This window comes from Octopus sinensis, linkage group LG1, assembly GCF_006345805.1.
Source record: "Octopus sinensis linkage group LG1, ASM634580v1, whole genome shotgun sequence".
Classification (NCBI taxonomy): domain Eukaryota; kingdom Metazoa; phylum Mollusca; class Cephalopoda; order Octopoda; family Octopodidae; genus Octopus; species Octopus sinensis.
Genome location: NC_042997.1, coordinates 44909003 through 44930305, shown reverse-complemented (window position 1 = coordinate 44930305; position 21303 = coordinate 44909003). Strand labels below are relative to the sequence as shown.

Sequence of the window (21303 nt, the reverse complement as noted above, 5' to 3'; positions counted from 1 at the left end):
ACAATGTTCTCCTCAACTAAACAAAACAAAAAAAAACACCTGATTTATATAAATGAATAATTTTATTTGACAAGTTTGAAAGTGAACGAAAGCGCTAATAATAAGGAATAAATAAAAGAATTTTTCCAAAATTCTGGCAACCTCCTTTTTCTCTCAATATACAGTATCTGTACGCCACTTCTAACACTCTCTACATACATATGTTTAGTTTCCCCAACTATATTACATTAAGTTCAGTACCACCGTGCAGCACCTCAAGCAAATGTCTTCTACCAGTGACTCAAGCCAACCAAAGTGTTGTAAATTTGGCAACTGACAACTGGAAGAAGCCTATCAAACATATATGATCACTATTTTATTTTAATTTCTTCCTAACTCCACTCCATTCATTCCCACTCTCTCTTCTACAGTAAGAAACCTATTCTGCTCTGGCCCCTTCTCTCGTACATTAAACCCTCCTCTCTTTGTGTAAAATCACTTCTCTTGGGGGTTTGTAATCATGTAAGCTGCTTGGCAACTTCACTCGTGCTGGTGCCACAAGAAAAGCATCTAGTACATGTGGCAAAGTGGCTGGAGCATCTAGCTGTAAAAACCATGCCAGAATAGACAGAAAAGCACAATGCAGTCCTCAAGCCTGTTGGATCCTCTTAAATCATACAACCAAGGCCAGTATGGAACTCTCTCTCTTTACTCTTTTACTTGTTTCAGTCATTTGACTGCGGCCATGCTGGAGCACCACCTTTAATCGAGCATCTCGACCTCGGGACTTATTCTTTTTGTAAGCCCAGTACTTATTCCATCGGTCTCCTTTTGCCGAACCGCTAAGTGACGGGGACGTAAACACACCAGCATCGGCTGTCAAGCGATATTGGGGGGGGGGACAAACACAGACACACAAACATATACACACATACATACATATATATATATATATATATATATATATATACATACATATATATATATACACATATATACGACAGGCTTCTTTCAGTTTCCGTCTACCAAATCCACTCACAAGGCATTGGTTGGCCTGGGGCTATAGCAGAAGACACTTGCCCAAGATGCCAGGCAGTGGGACTGAACCCGGAACCATGTGGTTGGTTAGCAAGCTACTTACCACACAGCCACTCCTGCCCCTGCATCATCATTTAACATAGATGTTAAATGATGATGATATATACTAATGTAAAGACCCAGAAGCAGTGCCACTTAGCACTTTGTCCAACGTGTTAACAGTTCAGCCAGCTTAGTGGACTGTGGCACTGGTTTGAGACTCCAGGCTCTTCAGAACCATAGGTTCAAATTCCAACATATTTAAAATGGAAGTTGAGTTCCAAACAAAATAACATTTTGTGATTTTTAATTAGATCAATTTTAATTGCTCAGCTGACATCCTATCAGAGCTGACATCAACTCTCATAGTCTCAGGCTGTATAAACTAGATGCTATTCAAATACAATTTAATTTCATCTACCTCCGCTCTACATCATAGTTTCTTTTGTTTGTTTTTTTTTCTTTTTTTATTTGCCTTGTGCTACGTTATTTAATCTCAGCTTCCAATTAAAAATATCACACTTTACAAATTTCTGTCACAAATTTCAAATTTATTTCCCCGTAATCTTTATATATAAAAGTCAAGTTGTGTGTCTGTCTCCTAGATTCCTAACTACTCCCACATTTTGCTGTAACCAAAACCGGGTATCTTATAGTCGTGATTCATATCGAGCCCTTCTGAGTATTAGCGCGTGTCTACGATGAGTCTACGATTTTAAAAAAAATTTACCATCATTTTTTTCAATTTTAATGCATTTTTTTCGATATTATATAAGGGAAGTAACTCTTTAAAAATGTCTACGATGAGTCAACGATTTTAAAAAAAATTTACCATCATTTTTTTTCCATTTTTAATGCATTTTTTTGCTATTTTTTGGCTATAACTCTCTAAAAATGCTTATATAGTTATTTCCCTTACAAACCCGAGCAACGCCGGGCGATACTGCTAGTATAATATAACTTTAACCTTTCCATGACCATATTTCTGTCTATATGGCTCAATTGATTTGAAAACAATCATATTACTTGGTGGGATTCATTTACTACACTTAGTCATTATTAATTTGGTGTTTGGAATATAACTTAGCAAAAAGTTTAACACAAAATTATAATGGAAAATTAAAATCTTATTATGAACAAGCATTTTTTATTACATGCAGACAGAGGCAGGCTCAAGCAAGTTAGTACCAAAAGAGATAATGGTTTATCAAGTAGATTTTTTCCCCCTTATTCCTTTTAATGCAAAGTATATCATAACACGACACAACAAGTTTTGCCACCAGCATTGTTCTATAAAGGAGTGGATAGTATTAATAAAGTATTTATTTAGTTGGTAACAGGATCTTCTTGTTGTCTCTTTTTTTTTTTTTCTTTCCTAAGAAAAGCAAAGATTGCAACTGGGATTGTCTTTATTTTTATGAGCCCAAGTTTTCATATTTCTGCTTCTAAATCTTTGTATTTGGGACGGTTTTATGATGAAAAATTCTTTGTCCAAGTAAATAATGTATGTTATTACAGTTGCTATTGCTTAGCCCTAGATCAGTTTTGATTGGGCAGATCTATATATGCTAAAAGGCCTTCCAGTTGTGACCACCTCGTCTTCATTTTAGTAATAGTGTATCTAAGACTACGTTATTCATTTAGTTTGCCTTTTTTAATATAATAGGGTATAATTTGAGAGAGATTTGGCTGCTATTTCCAATATGTAGAGTGACTGCCTTGAAGTTTCTTTAAACAAAGAGAAAAGCTTTTTTTTCTTCTTTTTTCTTTTTACTATTATTTCTAGAAATTGTCCTCTTGTCTTGTTGCTCTATCAACCTCAGGAATTCAAGTTAGGATTAAACCATCTTTTGTTATGAAATTTCCAAATATGTTTAAGAGATATAGATATAGGCACTGGCATGGTTGTTTGACAAGAAGCTTGCTCCCCAACCTCATGGTTCTGGGTTCAAACTTACTGCATGGCACCTTTGGCAAATGTCTTCTACTATAGCTTCAAGCCAACCAAAGCCTTGTGAATGGATTTGGGAGATAGAAACTGAAAGTAGTCCATTGTATACAACATAAATACATATATGTATCTATGTGTGTAATGTCTTTGTGTCAGTTTGATCATCACCACCGTTTGATAACCATTGTTGGTGTGTTGACATCCCTGTAACTTAGTGGTTCAGCAAAAAGAGGTCAATAGAACAAGTATCAGGTTTTCAACAAACAAGTACGGGGGTAATTCATTTGAATAAAATTCTTGAAGGTGGTTCCCCAGCATGGCTGCAGTCTGTCTGAAATAAGTAAATGATAAAAGGTATATTGGCTAAACAGATGAAATGGGATCAAAATGGTTGATTCTTTCTTTAATTTTTTAGTATTTAAACTGGCCATCTCCGGCCCAAATAGCCTTCCTGTTTTATACTCAATCTAGCCAGATCTTGCTTCTTAGACTACTGTTTATAAACAGCAATTACACTCCAGTAATTGTACTGTCATATCAGTTTGTTACATCATCATCATCATCGTCGTTTAACGTCCGTTCTCCATGCTAGCATGGGTTGGACGGTTCGACCGGGGTTCTGGGAAGCCAGAAGGCTGCACCAGGCTCCAGTCTAATTTGGCAATGTTTCTACAGCTGGATGCCCTTCCTAACGCCAACCACTCCGTGAGTGTAGTGGGTGCTTTTTACGTGCCACCTGCACAGGTGCCAGGCGGGGCTGGCAACGGCCACGGTCAGATTGGTGTATTTTATGTGCCACCGGCACGGAAGCCAGTCGAGGCGGTGCTGGCATCGGCCACGAGTCGGATAGTGCTTTTTACGTACCACCAGACCAGGGATCCTGGCTGGTTCAATTCGATTTCGATTTCGCTTGCCCCAACATGTCTTCACAAGCAAAGGGGGTTGGCAACAACAACAACAGAATATGTTAACAAAGAATAATTATCATAAATGAGATGTCATTTTTGTAATTTCAAACGTGATTCTCAAAGCCATGGCTTTATCTCATTTGTTAAAACATTCAGATGAGGATTCCATTACATAAATTGTGAATTGGTAACTAGAAAAATTCAACTATTTAAACATATTTGCCTATAAAACAAGAGCTTACCAAGGAATTAAGTATCATTCTATGAAGAAATTAAATTCTCATTCTTTTTATATCAAGACCAAAAGTTTTAGACATTACTTATGAGTGCCATGCTAGAATGGGAAACATAAAAACAAAGAAGGATTAAATAATGGTAGCACAACTTTGTCAAAAACATAAGTCAAAAATTAGGAATTGTCTGATATGTATGTCACTTGAACTGCATGAGTTACTAGAATCCTTGGTAATGTTTATAATACTTAGACATGTGAGAACTACATGTAGATTTCATGTGTCTGTTAAACTTCAGAGAAACATTAAGAATGTAGATACAGTATTATCTCATTGTTCAGAGAATGTTTCTCAAAAAGTCACTGAAACTCATCATATGATCATCTGCATGGAATTTCAAAAAACGGAAATATTTCTTACAATGATCCACAATTTATCAGTTGTAAGTTTAAAGAGTGTTTAGAATATCAGTGAGTACAACACGGAAGAGGTACACCCTACCATCCTCATGCAAAGCCCTTAAAAGAAAGATTCACTAGAATCAAGACATCAGTTCAGAGAAACCACTTTTATATCCTCCAAAACAGATAGTATCAGTAAAATTCACTGAATATTTAGTTCCTATCTCCCTTTGTGAAGTTATCTGTGTAATGTCGATAATTTAGGGACAAAGAATTTGAGCCTGTAATTCCTTATAAACTTTTTGTTTCCAAATACACTTTTTGACTTTGAATTCTCGAAAGTTTATCTTTATCAGTCTTACTGTGCATCCTCTTGAACTGTTAAACTTAGTTCACAGAGTCCCTTCCCAATACTAGATTTGTGGACTTCCTAGGGAGGAACCACTAGACTAGATTGTTACACTGAGTGATGGATTAAGTCCACCACTTAACAACATGAATGATTCCTTTGACAAGCTTCCACTCAATTTCCACTTATAAAATTCACTCACAAGGCAACCTGAGATCATAATTGAAGATACATACAATAGGACTGAACCGTGCAGCTGTAAAGCAAACTTCTTGACTGCACAGTTATGCCAATACACATTTCTAATTGATCTCAGATCAATCCCACTCTTATTAATCATGTGTTATTTTTCAACATTATGTTAGCTACTTTCTCAATGCTGTCTAAATTTCATTGTGACCCTTTGTAAATATTATCCCGTACAAGCATATGATATCTGTAATTCCATTTCATACATTTCGTATATCCAAGTCCCTTACTAACCTCATAATCTTTTATTCCCAGGAATAAAACCTTCTTGAACTCCCTTCCATGTCTTTCCAGCAGATGATGACTTGCAACAGTTTAAGTGAAATGTTATGTCCATCAATCTCACTGGTCTCAAAGGACTAATGTAGGCCATGGGCTCTGCTCATTTCCCTAAACTCATCCAGCCATCTTCACCAACCACTATTCCTTGGAGGGGATATAGAGTCCTCAAGTACTGATAGGATAGGGTCCTATCAGAAGCAACCATCCTACTGGGTTCTTAAGCATAACCAACTGAGACTATGGGTATTATTCACCCATCTCACGCTTGGTCTACCCCTAGGTCTCCCTCCCAGTTGGCTCTGTTTGAAGAATTTGTCTTGCAACCCAGCAAGTAAAATAGAAAAGAAAATAAGACAAGTTTGAAAAGGCCTATAACAAAAATGACCTCTTCTCTTCCACTTCTGACAAATACAAAAATAAAAGCTGAAACCCCTACTATTCTTGCTATTTTCTCTTCCCTTGTTAGAGACAGCAGGCTGGCAGAATTGTTAGCATGCCGGGCAAAATGCTTAGCAACATTTCATCCATCTCTACAGTCTAAGTTCAACTTTACCTTTCATCCTCAATAAAATAAGTACCAGTTGAGCACTGGGGTTGATGTAATCGAATTTCCTCTCCCCCAAACTTGCTGGCTTTGTGCTAAAATTTGGAACCAATATTACCCTTGTTAGTTATTATATAAGCAACAATAACTAAATTCACTAAAGAGGATATAGCTTTTTACAAGGATAAATAAGCCACAATTACTCTTTCAAGAGGAAATATACATATTATGATCACAATTGTGTTTTGTTCTTATCAATCTCACAACCCCATCCTGTTTCTATTTTTCTTTTTTTCTTCATGAATATGTTAAATAATACTGCCGAATAAAATGATTGTATGAAAAGTTTGAAGGTTCATATTTCAATACAATGTATTTCCTTTCTGCTTAACTATGTGTAGGCATTTTATGCCACTGCACTGAACTATCCGGTTGTGTAAAAGGAAGCAACGTTTTGAACCATGATGAGTTTGTGCCAGAGTTTTGAATTTTTTTAAGCACTTTTTTTGCTATTGTCTGATAACACAAACATAGACTCACCCAAGTGTATTACTAAATTAACATTGATATTTTTTTCACTCTTGTTACAATCATCTGAAATGAAAATATCAAAGCGTGACATTCAAGCAATTTTGCTATTCAACTTCAAAAAGAGGTGCATAATGCAATTGAAACTGGTCGTGATATCAACGAAATGTTTGGTGAGGAAATGACCAGTGAGTGGTCAGCTCGAAAATGGTTTAAACGATTTCTCAATGGAGACCTGAGACTTGAAGATTGTGAGCATAATGGACGCCCATCTGTCATCGATGATGGTCAATCAAGGACCATCATTGAGAAAGATCCATGTAAAACCACTCAAGAACTGGTAAAAGAACTTAAAGTTAGCCAGAAAACTACCTGTAACCATTTGCATGCGATTAGAAAATCAAAAAAGCTTGACAAATGAGTACCACACGATTTGAATGAAAATCAGAAAAAGCACAAATATGAAATTTGCTTGTCACTTCTTCTCCGTAACCAGACCGATCCATTTCTCAACTGTATTGTAGCTTGCAATGAAAAGTGGATTCAGTATGATGATAAAAAACGTTCTTCGCAGTGGTTAGACAAAAAGGATGCACCAAAAACCTTTTCCCTAAACCTAAACTCTTCAAAAAGAAGGTTATGGTGACTGTTTGGTGGTGTACTGCTGGACTCATCCACTATAGCTTCTTAAAACCCAGAAAAACTATTACTGCAGAAATATATTACCATGAAATTGCCAGAATGAATGAAAAACTGCTACTCCTCCATCCCAGACTGGTCAACAGAAGTGAGCCAATCATTCTTCATGACAATGCTCAGCCAAACATTTCACTATTGACACTCCAGAAGTTGAGGGAACTTGGCTTCAAAGTTCTTACCCAGACCTTTCTTCTACTGACTACCACTTTTTCAAGCACCTAGATGGTTTCCTGTGAGAGGAGTTAAAAATATCAAACTAATGCTGAAAGTGTATTCAAAGAGTTCCTCAGCTCTAGAACTCCAGCTTTCTGTGTCACTGAAATAAACAAACTTGTAACTTGATGAAAAAAATGTGTTGATTGTAATGGTACTTATTTCGATGATTAAAATTTCTGCATTTTTGAAATATATTGTGATGAATTTCATGTTTCAAAACGTTGCTTACATTTTACTCAGCCTGATACATCATCATCATTTGTAACTTCTTCTGTAGTTGCCATCTCTTGAAGTGTGGGTGACCCTTCCAAGCCATCTGGAGATTTTTTTTTTCTTTTCATTTATTTATATCAGTAAGGCTCTCTGTCCTTTTAAGTATTTCCTATGGCCTTGTAGCAGTGCGATATAACCAATTCATTGAAAGAGGGAGGGATAGGGAAAGATGAGGATGAAAAATGAATCAACCGCAGTTTTTGATTGGTACCTTATTCATCAGCAGAGAAGAGATGAAAAAAGAGAAATTAACCTTGATAGTACCCGAACCAGAAATAAGTACCACAAAGCATTCTATCCAACAACTTCAATGATCCTGCCATTTTATTTCCTTCTCAGCTCGAAATATATAAGCACTGTATAACTTCTAAATGTTTTAATTAATTAGCTGAGCTTCTAATTACCTTAGGAGCAGGAATCAATTCCAGAACATCATCTAACCCACAATAGGAAAACAAGTAAAATTCTATAAATATCATAGCTTCACTAAAAAAGGGATTAAGCTTTTCATGGAGCTCAGGGTACAGGTTGAGTTTGGTTCCCTTCAAGATTAGAATGTTATACACAAATTTGATATCATTGAAATGGTGTTATTATTGTTGTTTTTGGTGGTGGTGGTAGTAGTGGCGGCAGTGGTGGTGGTGGTGGTATTGCTTAATCCTCCTCCTTGAGTTGTATGGTTTAACATCACCACTTGGTTTTTGGTGCTTTTAAAAACATTCTGTTGAAAACATTTGGGCAGTTTTCTAGTTCAAGGACAACTTCCTTTCTTCTTTCTCACTGGCACTGGAAACCCTGGGTTATGAGTGTTATCCTTCATCCTCTCACTAAGCTGTTCAATAAAAAAAAAAAGAAAATCAATAATTCATAAATCAACACTGACCTAACAGATCTGATGAAAGACATTCCTATCATGACAGTCAACACTTTTTTTTGTATATCTAGGACTATAAATACAATCAAAGACATTCCATCTTTAACCATCCATCTTTTTTCTTCAAACATCAGATATCTCAGACTAAGTCATTTAATGTGTCTTTCCTTTTATATTTAAGATGATAGGATGTGATTTGAAGGAAATGTGCCTGTTATTTTTAGCTGATCAAGTGGTCCCATTGAAATTTGTTAATTTTTCTCATATTTTTTATGCGCAGGAGTGGCTGTGTGGTAAGTAGCTTGCTAACCAGCCACATGGTTGCGGGTTCAGTCCCACTGCGTGGCATCTTGGGCAAGTGTCTTCTGCTATAGCCCCAAGCCGACCAATGCCTTGTGAGTGGATTTGGTAGATGGAAACTGAAAGAAGCCTGTCGTATATATGTATATATATATATATGTATGTGTGTGTGTTTGTTTCCCTAGCATTGCTTGACAACCAATGCTGGTGTGTTTACGTCCCCGTCACTTAGCGGTTCGGCAAAAGAGACCGATAGAATAAGTACTGGGCTTACAAAGAATAAGTCCCGGGGTCGATTTGATCGACTAAAGGCGGTGCTCCAGCATGGCCGCAGTCAAATGACTGAAACAAGTAAAAGAGTATATAGTCAGCTCTGATCAAACAAACCTATGATCAAACATTCCAATCATGACTATGCCATCTTTTTTTTCAAACATTTTGTCTAAGGCTCCATTCATCCAGAGTATCCTTCAGTTTTTTTTTCTTAAGATGACAAGATGTGGTATGAGAGGAGTTTGGTTGATGTTTCTAGTGGGTCAAGTAACAAGTGTCAAAACTCCCACATTGGTTCAACTTCCTTCTGTAGAATGGCAGCATGGTTAAGAAGCTTGCTTCCAAGCCATGCAGATTTGGGTTCAGTCTCACTGTGCAGTACTTTGGAAAGTGTCTACTACTATATAGCTTTGGACTGACCAAAGTCTTGTGAGTGGATTTGGTTGAAAGATGTGTGTGTGTGTGTGCTTGACAACTGATGTTGGTTTGATTATGTCTCTGTAACTTAGCAGTTCAACGAAAGAGTCTGATAGAATAAGTATTGAGTTGACTTGTTTGACTAAATCCTGTAGGGCAGTACTACCCCAGTATAGCTACCGTACAATGATTGAAACATGTAAAAGCTAAAAGATAATTTATCAAGGAGAATTCAGTTTAACCCTTTTGTTACTGTATTTATTTTAAGATGCTCTGTTTCTTTCAATTACTTTAAATATAACAAAGAATTTAGTAAAATAACTTACTTATCATTAAGCTAGTGTTAGGAACATAAATTGTGACTAAGGTTTGGTGGAAGATTTTAATTCAAAACTTATGAAAACAAGACATTTGTACTACAGAGCCAGAGCCGGTTTCAGCCAGGCTGGTAATGAAAGGATTAAGAGAACCCAAGTGTTTCCATACTATACTACTACTACTGTTACTTGTAGTAGTAGTAGTAGTAGTAGTAGTAGTAGTACACAGTCTAAAGAAATAGTTATTATTTTCATACATTGTTTATACCAATGGTTTGTCCTTATCATGTAACATTTCACATTTAATTATTGCAGTCATTGACATAATTGCAGCCCAAAAAGCATGTTGCTAACCTTTCTGATATCAACCTGCCTGGTGCTGTGACACAAACATCCTGTTTTAAAGTGATCTAAGTTAAAAATCTCTTATCAAAAGTTCATGTTAATTCATTCCAGATATCAGCTTAATAATTACAAAGTTAATTTATTAAAAAAAAATAATTGAAAAAAAGATGGAGCATTTCAACAGAAATATGGTAACAAAATGGGTTACTTTTTGGCTCTTTATATATATATATATATATATATATATATATATATATGTATGTATGTATGTATGTATGTATGTACCCTTTTGATTTTGCCATCTATAATCTCTCTTCTCTTCTTTTATATAAATGTGAGTGGTAGACTTTATCTGATGCCTGGTTTTAACTCGAAAACCTATAATGGGGAGAACAGCTCTGTTGTGGATCCACACATGCCATCCATCTCTGTCCCACATTAATGAAGGGAGGTCTTTAGGGAGACATCTAGTGTCCCTGATGAAATGATCTATATACATTGTGTTCGGACAACCTGCTCAAGTACTGGCATACTTTGTCATCCATAGCAGTAGGTCATCTCTTGCTTGGCTCTCCAACAGTTACCTGCAAAGCACAAATGCCTTTCCCTTGTAATGGTGGAAGCAAGCAGGAGATCACCATGCAGCTATTTCATGGTTGGATAAATTCTTAAGATTGCCCTTAACATTCAAGTGTATGTTCCATCTACCCCAGTTTCCAGTTAAGCATCCAGGTTGTTACACCATATGAAAGGACTGGCTTTGTTGTTGTACAGAAAAAATTCCTAGTATTCAGACTACTCTGTTAAATGTAATAGTTTTTCACTCAAATTGTTTTGAATTAATCATGCATTATCTTATAGCTTTGAAGTTTCAATGATGTGATTGTTTATTTTTAGAATGTCAATGTAGGTTAGGTGTGAGAGGCTGGATATGGCCAGTTTGAATATAAAACATGTAGAATATCTGGGCCAGATATGGCTAGTTTAAACACTGAAGGGTTAAGGTTGTCTGAGAGGGTTGATTTCTAGACAACATCCAGTTTGCTCAGGGCAAACCAAGTTTTTACATAGTTTTCAGTTGAGGTTATCTCAGAATCAAGGTACTTGAAATCACCAATTTCATTGTGGATCTGCTCAAGCCACATCTCCCAGTCTGAATATAACTGCCTTCCTTCCTCTCTCTCTAGCTTTTAGAGGCTTACAAAAAGGTCATAGATGTTGGCCTTCCTCCTCTGGCTAAGCCATTAAAAGATAAATTAAAATAAGATAGCAGGAGTGGCTGTGTGGTAAGTAGCTTGCTAACCAACCACATGGTTCCGGGTTCAGTCCCACTGCGTGGCATCTTGGGCAAGTGTCTTCTGCTATAGTCCCGGGCCGACCAATGCCTTGTGAGTGGATTTGGTAGACGGAAACTGAAAGAAGCCTGTCGTATATATGTATATATATATATAAGTGTGTGTGTGTATATGTTTGTGTGTCTGTGTTTGTCCCCCTAGCATTGCTTGACAACCGATGCTGGTGTGTTTACGTCCCCGTCACTTAGCGGTTCGGCAAAAGAGACCGATAGAATAAGTACTGGGCTTACAAAGAATAAGTCCCGGGGTCGATTTGCTCGACTAAAGGTGGTGCTCCAGCATGGCCGCAGTCAAATGACTGAAACAAGTAAAAGAGTAAAAGAGAGTAAACAACAAAAAATCTACAGCTACCAACAATGGGGAGTTGATTTCTGTCATCAAGGCCGTAGACTTGATTAATCAAACCTATCAGTTTCTGGTTTATTCATGAACCTTGTAGACAGGAGAGTTAAGTGACGATTGAACCAATACCTGAGTCCTGCCAGTCAATCAATCACTTCCCACTTAGAGAGTTCTGTGAAAAATAGCAAACTATGCTAAATAACGAAAGTAGCAGTAGTAGTAGTAGTAGTAGTTATAATTAACAAGAATATCAATACTCGTAAACAATAATATCAGTACTAGCTGTAAGTTAATCATAGCAATAATAATAGTAGTAATAATGATAATAATAATCCTTTCTACTATAGTCACAAGGCCTGAAATTTGGTGGAGGGGGATAATTGATTACATCAACCCCAGTGCATAACTGGTACTTATTTTATCAACCTTGAAAGGATGAAAGGCAAAGTCAACCTTAGTGAAATTTGAACTCAGAATTGAAAATGGATGAAATATTGCTAAACATTTCCCCCAGCATGCTAACAGTTTTGCCAGCTCACCACCCTAATAATAATAATAGTAATAATAATAATAATAATAATAATAATCCTTTCTATTATAGACATGAAGCCTGAAATTTTGGATAAGGGGACTAGTCCATAGCATCAACCCCAGTCTTCAACTGGTGCTTTTATTTTATTGATCCCAAAAGGATAAAAGCCATAATTTGAATTGATAACAAGATGGACAAAATGCCACTAAGTGTTTTGTCTGGCATGCTAACAATTCTGCCATCTCAGTGCCTTAATAGTAATGATAATAATAATGATTTCTTTTTATTTACCTGAGGGGCATCAGATGAGGGGTGACATAACATGAACAGTTTAACAAATTGTGAGAGGGTTTACATGAAACATGAGAGAGGAAAGAAGGGATTGGAGGAGGAAATGAGATTTTAAAAAAAAAAAAAATATATATATATATATATGTTTTTAAAAAAATGTCCAGTTCCTTTGGTTTGTGTCTATGTTTTCATTTCTCTTTGTGTTCGACGTCCTTTTGGTGTCCTGTACTCATATATGCGTGTATATGTACATGTAGAGGTAGGTACGTACATATATGTTTATATATATGCATATGTTTTATTTCATTTATTAATATAACTAATGTAGGATAAAATTTTTTTCGGGAAAAAAATTTTATCAATGGCCAACATATCAAAAAATACCTTTAAAGGTTTTAAATTTATAAATAATTTACAAGATAAGGGCAAAAGAAAAATTCTAATGCCAAATATGCCGAAAAAAAGACAAAAATTGTCAATAACCATTATAATTTATGCGTCTCGAAACAGATATATATATATATATAGTAACAGAAAGAGAAGAATTTCGATTATCCCCACATGGTGAGTTGTAATATACATAAGAAATTAAAGAAGGAAAATGCACACACTTTACATAGTTTTAATATATTTTTTTGATATATTTTATATTGTGTTGGTCCAAGAAGCAGGCTGCATGAGACATGCTTCATCATCAGGTGGGGAACACTGTCTCATGCAGCCTGCTTCTTGGACAAACACAATATAAAATACACTAAAAAAATATATTAAAACTATGTAAAATGAGTGCATTTTCTTTATTTAATTTATTATATATATATATATATATAGTATTCTTGATATGTGGACACAATGATGATGCAGTCCTCTTCAAGTAGGAGAACTTCAAAATAGGACCAATCAAAGAAGCTCACAGATTCTGGGTCACCCTGACCACTAAAGACACAAGCACTCCTCCAACAGTTGGTCTCTGTTCTACAACCACTTGTCCATTCACCCAGTTTTTGCCACAAATAATGATAGTAATAATAATACAAACAGCAACATTTATTTAAATTACCTTTTTTTTCTTTTTTCTACTTTCCATATTTAGGAATAAATGTCTTTTTATATTTTGATGTTGAATGTTTCTGAGTTCCCTCTTAGTTTCTGCATGATTAACTTTTTGAAAATTTAATTTTTATTACTTTTCTAATTTGTTTGTTTTTCTTTGTTTTTGTATTTTCTTTGTGCAACTCAAGCTTTGTTTTTAATATTCTAGTTACTGAAAATGACAAAAAAAAAAAAAAGAGAAAGCTGCTCTGCTGGCTGCACATATTTTATACGTAAATTTAGCATGTTTGTTTTGTCTTGATATCGTTGTATTTAACTGTTCTCTTCAGATCCTCTAAGCATGCAAGCAGCTCGCAAGAAAAGAGAAAGTGTTAAAAACTCTACAACTATCAGAGGTCAGTTCTGATATATTGAACTTATTCATTTATAGCATCATAATCATTTACTCATACACAATTTTTCTTTTCACCTCCAACTCAAATCCTTTCCAATTAAGCCTTAATTTCTAGGTCAGTTAATTTTACTCAGTATTCCTGCCACATCAAACTAGTTAGATGTTGTTATAAGTAGAAAGAATAACAACCAGCAGCATTAGACATGTTTCACAATTTACTTTTCTAAAACCACACACTGAATAATGATGTATGTTACAACAAGCAAGTTTCAAAGGTAGCCTCATTGTTGGCTGTCTGATATTAACCTCTTAACTCTTGTTTATGAATTAATTGTAACTTAGCAGACAGCTTACTCATCTCTCGTGAGTTTTAAATGATATGAAAGATTTTAATTAATAGATAATCAGATAACAAGCTGTGCAATAATCAGTTGATAGATTTTGAATAACCAGCTATGAAGTAGCAAATTTATGTCTTGTCACCAGCATTGCCATGTAGCCATGATAGACAGTCACAAATTGATCTTTCATTTAATTCTAAATATTGATAGATACTATACCGTAAGAGGAACTCAAAACTGCAAATCAGCAGGAGCTCTCTAAAATTAGTTTGTATTTTGTTGTTTTGCAGTGTTCAACTTCCTCAGTAGGTGCAGCTCAGAGAGAGATGCTATCCAATTAGCTGCCATATATTACATACACTTGTAACAACAAAATCATTTCAAGTGCCTTTTAGTATTGTAGCATTGTGGAAAACTACAAAACTTTTACAGTTTTGGAGGCATAATCCAATGTTTTTTCAAAAGATAGCACAATGGTTATAGTGTGGAAAATGAAAAAGGATATTCTTCATTCCTTCATTTGAGCTGCTTAAACATTAACCATTTAGCCTCAGCACTTATGATGCTATCTTGTCAAATATTTTACACATCTTTAAATTAAAAATTTCCTTAAGATTTTACTATGTTTAATACCAGCTATATCTAAATACATTTTATTATTTAGCTCCAAGTCAGCTCTGATCCAACAGACCTTAAACAAGGATTTTACAGTTGTGAATGTCCTGCATTTTAGTATATCTCACTATTATTTGTGTTTTCATTTTCCTTTTTTAACACAGTAGGATGTGAGTGGAAGGAAATTTAGTCACTATTTCTACATGGTCAAGTGACCACCCAGAGCCTTTTTCAGTTGCCTTGCATTTGTATTAAATACATGTTTATTTTTTTTTGGTGTGCACTTTGCAGTTCAGAATTCGACTATGTCTGATTGAGATGGTTTGTTTGATGAATTTGACAGACTTTTCTTAACCGCCAGCCAACATGCAAACAGCATCCAGTAACAAATATTGAACAGTGGCTCTAGAAATGGCACATTGGTTGGTTTGGTTTATGTGATTACGAATGGTATTACAAAGTGCACAGTTCACCACTGAACATAATAATAGCACACTAAAATTATCAAGTGTTTTATTAGTTAACAGTATCTGGTTCAAATTCCTTCTTAGACTATGAGGTAGAAGGTTAGAGAAATATTAGTGTTTTAGTGTTATAGGGGAGCAGTGTTGAGTAGAGGTGGGCTCCTGGCTTAGAATGTAGTTTCAGTTCCATCACCGATGCTCCAAGACAGTTCCCATATGAGCTTCAAACCTATTTTAGAAACCCATTACAAAACCACTGCAGATTAAATCCCCAAGGCAATTATAAAAATCATACTATGTCACAGTTTGAATATTTTAGTAAAAGTGAAATATATTTCCCATACATCATCATCATCATCATCATCATCATCGTTCAGCGTCTGCTTTCCATGCTAGCATGGGTTGGACGGTTCAACTGGGGTCTGGGAAGCCAGAAGGCTGCACCAGGCCCAGTTTGATCTGGCAATGTTTCTACGGCTGGATGCCCTTCCTAATGCCAACCACTCCATGAGTGTAGTAGGTGCTTTTTACGTGCCAGACGAGTCTGGCAAACGGCCACGATCGGATGGTGCTTTTTTTGTGCCACCGGCACGGGGGCCATGCGAGGCTGGCAACGGCCCTGAACAGATGGTGCTTTTTACGGCAGTAATTAGAATATTTCATATGATACTGGACGTTGTATTTGAGATTCATAACATGTATGTAGTAATATAAAGTTGAACAGCAGTTGATAAAACAAATGCTATATTTAACTGAAGTGGTTGAAATAGCTATTTCCACAATGGAATCAGGTCACACTCTCACACAGCTCATTTCTATTTTATACCATCAACTCCTTGCAATTAAATGCCATGTGTAGGAGAATGGAATGACATAGTAATGTTCATGTTTTATTTTGTTTTGTTTCCTTTCTAAAGACAATAGCTATGGAAGAGAAGTGACTTTGCTTTCAATATAGAATTGAAATTTGCTCACAAATTTAGCTGTTCTCCAAATTTTCATTCAAGCCTAAGTGTAAGCAAATGTTGGCATTTATTAAAAAACAATTAGTGATTTAATTATAACCTTGAAAATAAGTTGAAATAGGGCAAGCACTAGAAGTGTCATTGTAATATTATCCTCCTTAAACGGTACCCTTAACTCCCACTACCACAAGTATCTGAAGAAAATATATACTTTGTTTATTTATTTGCTCATAATATTTAAAAGTATATTGGGATATTATAAATCCTGTATCAAACTGACTTTGTGAGTAATAATTAGATTTGATAGGACATTATTTGGAAGAATATACAAACAATATATTGTGGTTCTGGCTCAGAATTTAATGTTGAAATTTAGTTGTCAGTTAGTCTCTCCGTTAATTTATAATTAAGAAATAAATGAAATTAATATTAAGGAGGAGCATCTTGTAACATGAATTGTTCAAAACAAAACATTTACGAGTCTGTACTTGAAGTGATATGTCTTTCAAAATTAGCAAATTAGATTTTAAAGCAAAATACTTTATTTAGGATTAAAATGTACATCTTTCAAAATATTAATGCCTCTGCATAGCTACACAAACATGTATACATTTGCATGCATAAGATGAAGAACCAATGAACAATAAGATACCGTATTCTTCATAACTGAAATAACATTTTCATTTGTTTTGTTTTGTTTTGTTTTTTTCTGATCTTTATTATTGGATATACATGCTGTATACTTTCATTAGTAATGTGTAAATCCATAGGATTTCAAATGTTATTTCTATATTCACTAAACCTCTGATAGGTGTTTGAAAATTTTGCACAAAGTAACTAGAAAATGCTTATCTATTTGTATTGTAGTTTTTGTGATCTTTTTAAAAATTATTTTTCTTATTTCACATTTTTCACATTTTTTTCCATCACTTTAGTTTCTAAAATTTATATTTTTATAATTCAGCTTGTATATTTGTAATTAACTAAAGCATGTTATCTAGATTATATTTTTGTATTTCATTTTTATCGTTACATTTTCAGGAAAATGGACTGATATTTTGTTGAAGGAATCACCACAGACTGGTGCATTGCTTAATATTCACAGCTTAGATACTGGCAAAGTGTACCAATTCCGTGTGCTTGCCTACAATTGGCTTGGAATTGGACCTCCAAGTGAACCATCTAAACCTATGTTGATACAAGATCCAGAAAAAGGTATTTAGTTTTTTAAAGCTATTTCTCGTGTGTTTTCCCATGCAAATGTAAGTAGACTGTATTTTGAAAATTAAGACATTTGCATATCATTAGGAAAATTGTTTTTAGCATGCTTTTCCTGTTGGTAATCACTTACCAGGTTGTTTGTGAGGCCTGTTGAGACAAGCAATAAGATTTGAACTGCTAACAAGTTATTGGTAGTTCACCATCTTTACTTATAAGAGATTGTATGTCTGTTAATGTATTTCAGTCCCAGTGGAGGTGCATGGCTAAGTGGTTAGGGCGTTGGACTTATGATCATAAGATTATGGTTTCAATTCCTGGAACGGACGATGTGTTGTGTTCTTGAGCTAAACACTTCATTTCACATTGTTCCAGTACACTCAGCTAGCAAAAATGCAACAGATCAGCATCCTGTCAAAGTGGGGAATATATACGCCACTGAATCCGGGAAACTGGCCCTTTTGAGCCTGGCATGGCTCAAGAAGGAAACATTTATTATCCTATATTTCAGTCCCAAAGTTGTTAATTATCTTCTGTCCATATAAATTTAATTAGGCAATTAAAAACTGAAGCAGTTAGAATTAAGAGTTTCACTTATGTTCTTACAGCAATATACAATTCTTTGCTGCACCAAGTAGGAGCAGTTAATATATAAGATGTAGCAATCAACTTTCATCGATTAATTCTGACCTGCCATTAAAATGAAATCCTTATCATCTTCCTCATTCTAAATCTGTTTTCCATGCCAGCATGTGTTAGAGTTGTCATCACAGTTTAAGTCAGTTCTCATTCAGAGTTACTGCCTTTCCAAATAGTTTGGGTGACTGTGTCTTGCTCATACATTCTATTTTTTTGTCTTGATTTTTACCACTGTATGGTCTTTCTCGTACCAATCTCCTTACAGACCGTGGTTAGTGAAATTTCATGTCATTACTAGCAGCACTATATAAGACGGTGAGCTGGTAAAATCACTAGCATGACCTATCTTTAATAAGTGTTAATACAAACATTTAATGCCTGAAGACCGTGTTAAGATATTACAATAAAACATGAGGCAATAATAACATTAAAATCTTGAAAAATTAAAATTAATAATCTGGTCAGTCTTACCATTGCCTGACTGGCACCCATGCTGGTGGCACATAAAAAGCACCATTGGAGTATTGTCAATCCCAGTGCCGCCTGACTGGCACCCATGCTGGTGGCACATAAAAAGCACCATTGGAGTATTGTCAATGCCAGTGCTGCCTGACTGGCACCCATGCTGGTGGCACATAAAAAGCACCATTGGGGTATTGTCAATGCCAGTGCCGCCTGACTGGCATCCATGCTGGTAGCACGGAAAAAGCACCATTCAAGTGTGACCGATACTAGTGTCAAGTGACTAGCTCCCATGCCATGGCAGGTAAAAGCACCCACTACACTCTCAGAGTAGTTGGCATAAGTCCGAAACTTGATCATGTATGTGTGTGTATCAGTGTATTGTTTGTATGTATTTATATGCATTTGTGTATGTATATGTGTGTGTGTGTGTGTGTATGTATATGTTCTCTTCATTACCATCCTCTCACAACAATAAATCTTTTCCATTCATCATGGGACTTCCTTTTGCTTTCCAAGCTACAAATCAACCTCACTAGTATTTCTACCACAAAGACCTCCTAAAACACATTCTTACTGGCTAGAAATCAACTTGAGTAGTAACAACACAGGTATCAAGAAGATTTTTTAGTCTTGTTGGTGACAACGAAATCCCTATAGATTGTACCCAGTTCACACATTAAAGAGGTCGGGCTTAGGAAAAGGAAACTATGTCAAAAGTGAAACACTGAAGCAACATATTGTCCTCCAGCTCATGAAAATGACTCATACAATGACAACAGTATGTCTGGATGAGGTGTTTGTGTCTTCCTATTTGTATTTTGACCTCACTATTGAGTGGTTCATCATTCAAAAAAAACAAAGGATTAAATGGCTTACTTGGAAATGTGTAAGAGCTGGTGACAATTGCAAATGTTTATTTTATAAAAGGGCTGCTTTTGGCTAAGTTAACTTGAAATGTATACACTAATTTAACACTGGTTTTCCCATGAAGACCAGGGTCTTGTAAGAGAGATATTTGATGCAGGATTTTACAAGTGGATAATCTTTTTGTTGCCAACACTTACCTGTTTTTCAAGTAAGAGTTTTCTGCATTCAAGCATGTCTTTACAAGTGCAGAACAACTATTCATATCAACAGAGGATGTCAAGATCAGTGCTGCTTTGCTCAAGCAATGACAATTGTAAAGTACATAGTGATTGTAAAGTACATTTCACATGGCATTAATCAACCTGGGGGTTTATTAAAAGACACCTGCTTACAGTGCCACACAATGGGACTAAACTTGAAACCAGGCTGCAAATAAACTTCTTAACCTCACAGCTATACTTGTTTCTTTAAACCAGAAACCAATGCAAATGAAGGGCCATCATTGAGATTTTATAATACATCATTGGCTTTTCATTTTTGTTTTTCCAAATCATTCATATAAATGCTTTTATGAAATTACATCACACTGAGACTCCTGGCAGTTTGCTCAGCTTGAGAAGACACATCAAGCTAAGTAAAATCAAGAGATACAGGGAACATACTTATATGCAAGGTTGTCTTTGCATATAAGTATGTTCTCTGCACCTCCCTCCAACTGAGTGTTCCTAATCTTGTGGGCTGGTGCGTACTGGTACCACATATAAAGTACATGTACTGGTTCCATGTAAATGCAGCCATGCCGATGCTATGTATAAGCTCCCAGAACACTTTGTGTAGTGGTTGGCAATAGGAAGGGCATTCAGCCATAGTAACCATGCCAAAACAGACATAGAGCCTAAGCAGCTCCTCAGCTGGACAGCTCCTGTCAAACTTTCCAACCCATGCCAGCATGGAAAACTGATGTTAAATGATGATGTTGCATTATATATTCTATTTTAAAACATCTTTGTTTTGATCTGATTTTAAAGATTTTCATTTTCTTGTTTTACTGCCTGTTCTATATATATATGTATGTATATGTATATACATCACTTTTATTTTCTCCATAGGTGAAATTGGGAAAATGCGTACATTCAGTGAACGGCCGTTTCATACAGAATGGTGGTTCTTGCTTATTATTGCCCTGAGTGGTTTAATTGTCATAATGGCTGTTGTGCTGTTATTGGTCCTGGTTGGCAGGAAGCGAAAGATGACCCGTAAGTAGAACTCATTCTTTAAATCAGAAACTCTCAAAGTGGCCTAATTAGTGTATTGTCAAATGTCAGAAAACTGAAAGCAATCTTCCGTTAACACAACAACTAGCCTTAATGTATTTTTTCTGTTTTTTTTTTCTTTAAATCCAAATGGGATCTTATATTCTAAGCATCATGTTTTATTGTTTTGTTTAACCAATTGTATGGTTTATATAAGCTTAAAATATTCTTATAAACCTACAAGAGAAAGCAAGAAAAAAACCTTTAGTTAGTCTTTATTTCTGTGATGGAAAT

The 21303-nt window shown here is 35.5% G+C and overlaps 1 protein-coding gene across 8 annotated transcripts in view; it reads left to right on the top strand.

The window, feature by feature from the left end:
• The window catches only part of LOC115216625 (protein sidekick-2-like), a 676686-nt gene that overhangs the window by 642082 nt on the left and 13301 nt on the right, over window positions 1-21303 (top strand). For 5 of the 8 annotated variants that reach the window (XM_036500690.1, XM_036500685.1, XM_036500703.1 and 2 more), the window contains 3 exons: window positions 14118-14183; window positions 17609-17782; window positions 20866-21012. In XM_036500690.1, the coding sequence (XP_036356583.1) occupies window positions 14118-14183; window positions 17609-17782; window positions 20866-21012 (387 nt within the window). The remainder of the gene's footprint in view (window positions 1-14117; window positions 14184-17608; window positions 17783-20865; window positions 21013-21303) is intronic. The other 3 variants (XM_036500715.1, XM_036500708.1, XM_036500695.1) reach the window with 1 other exon arrangement.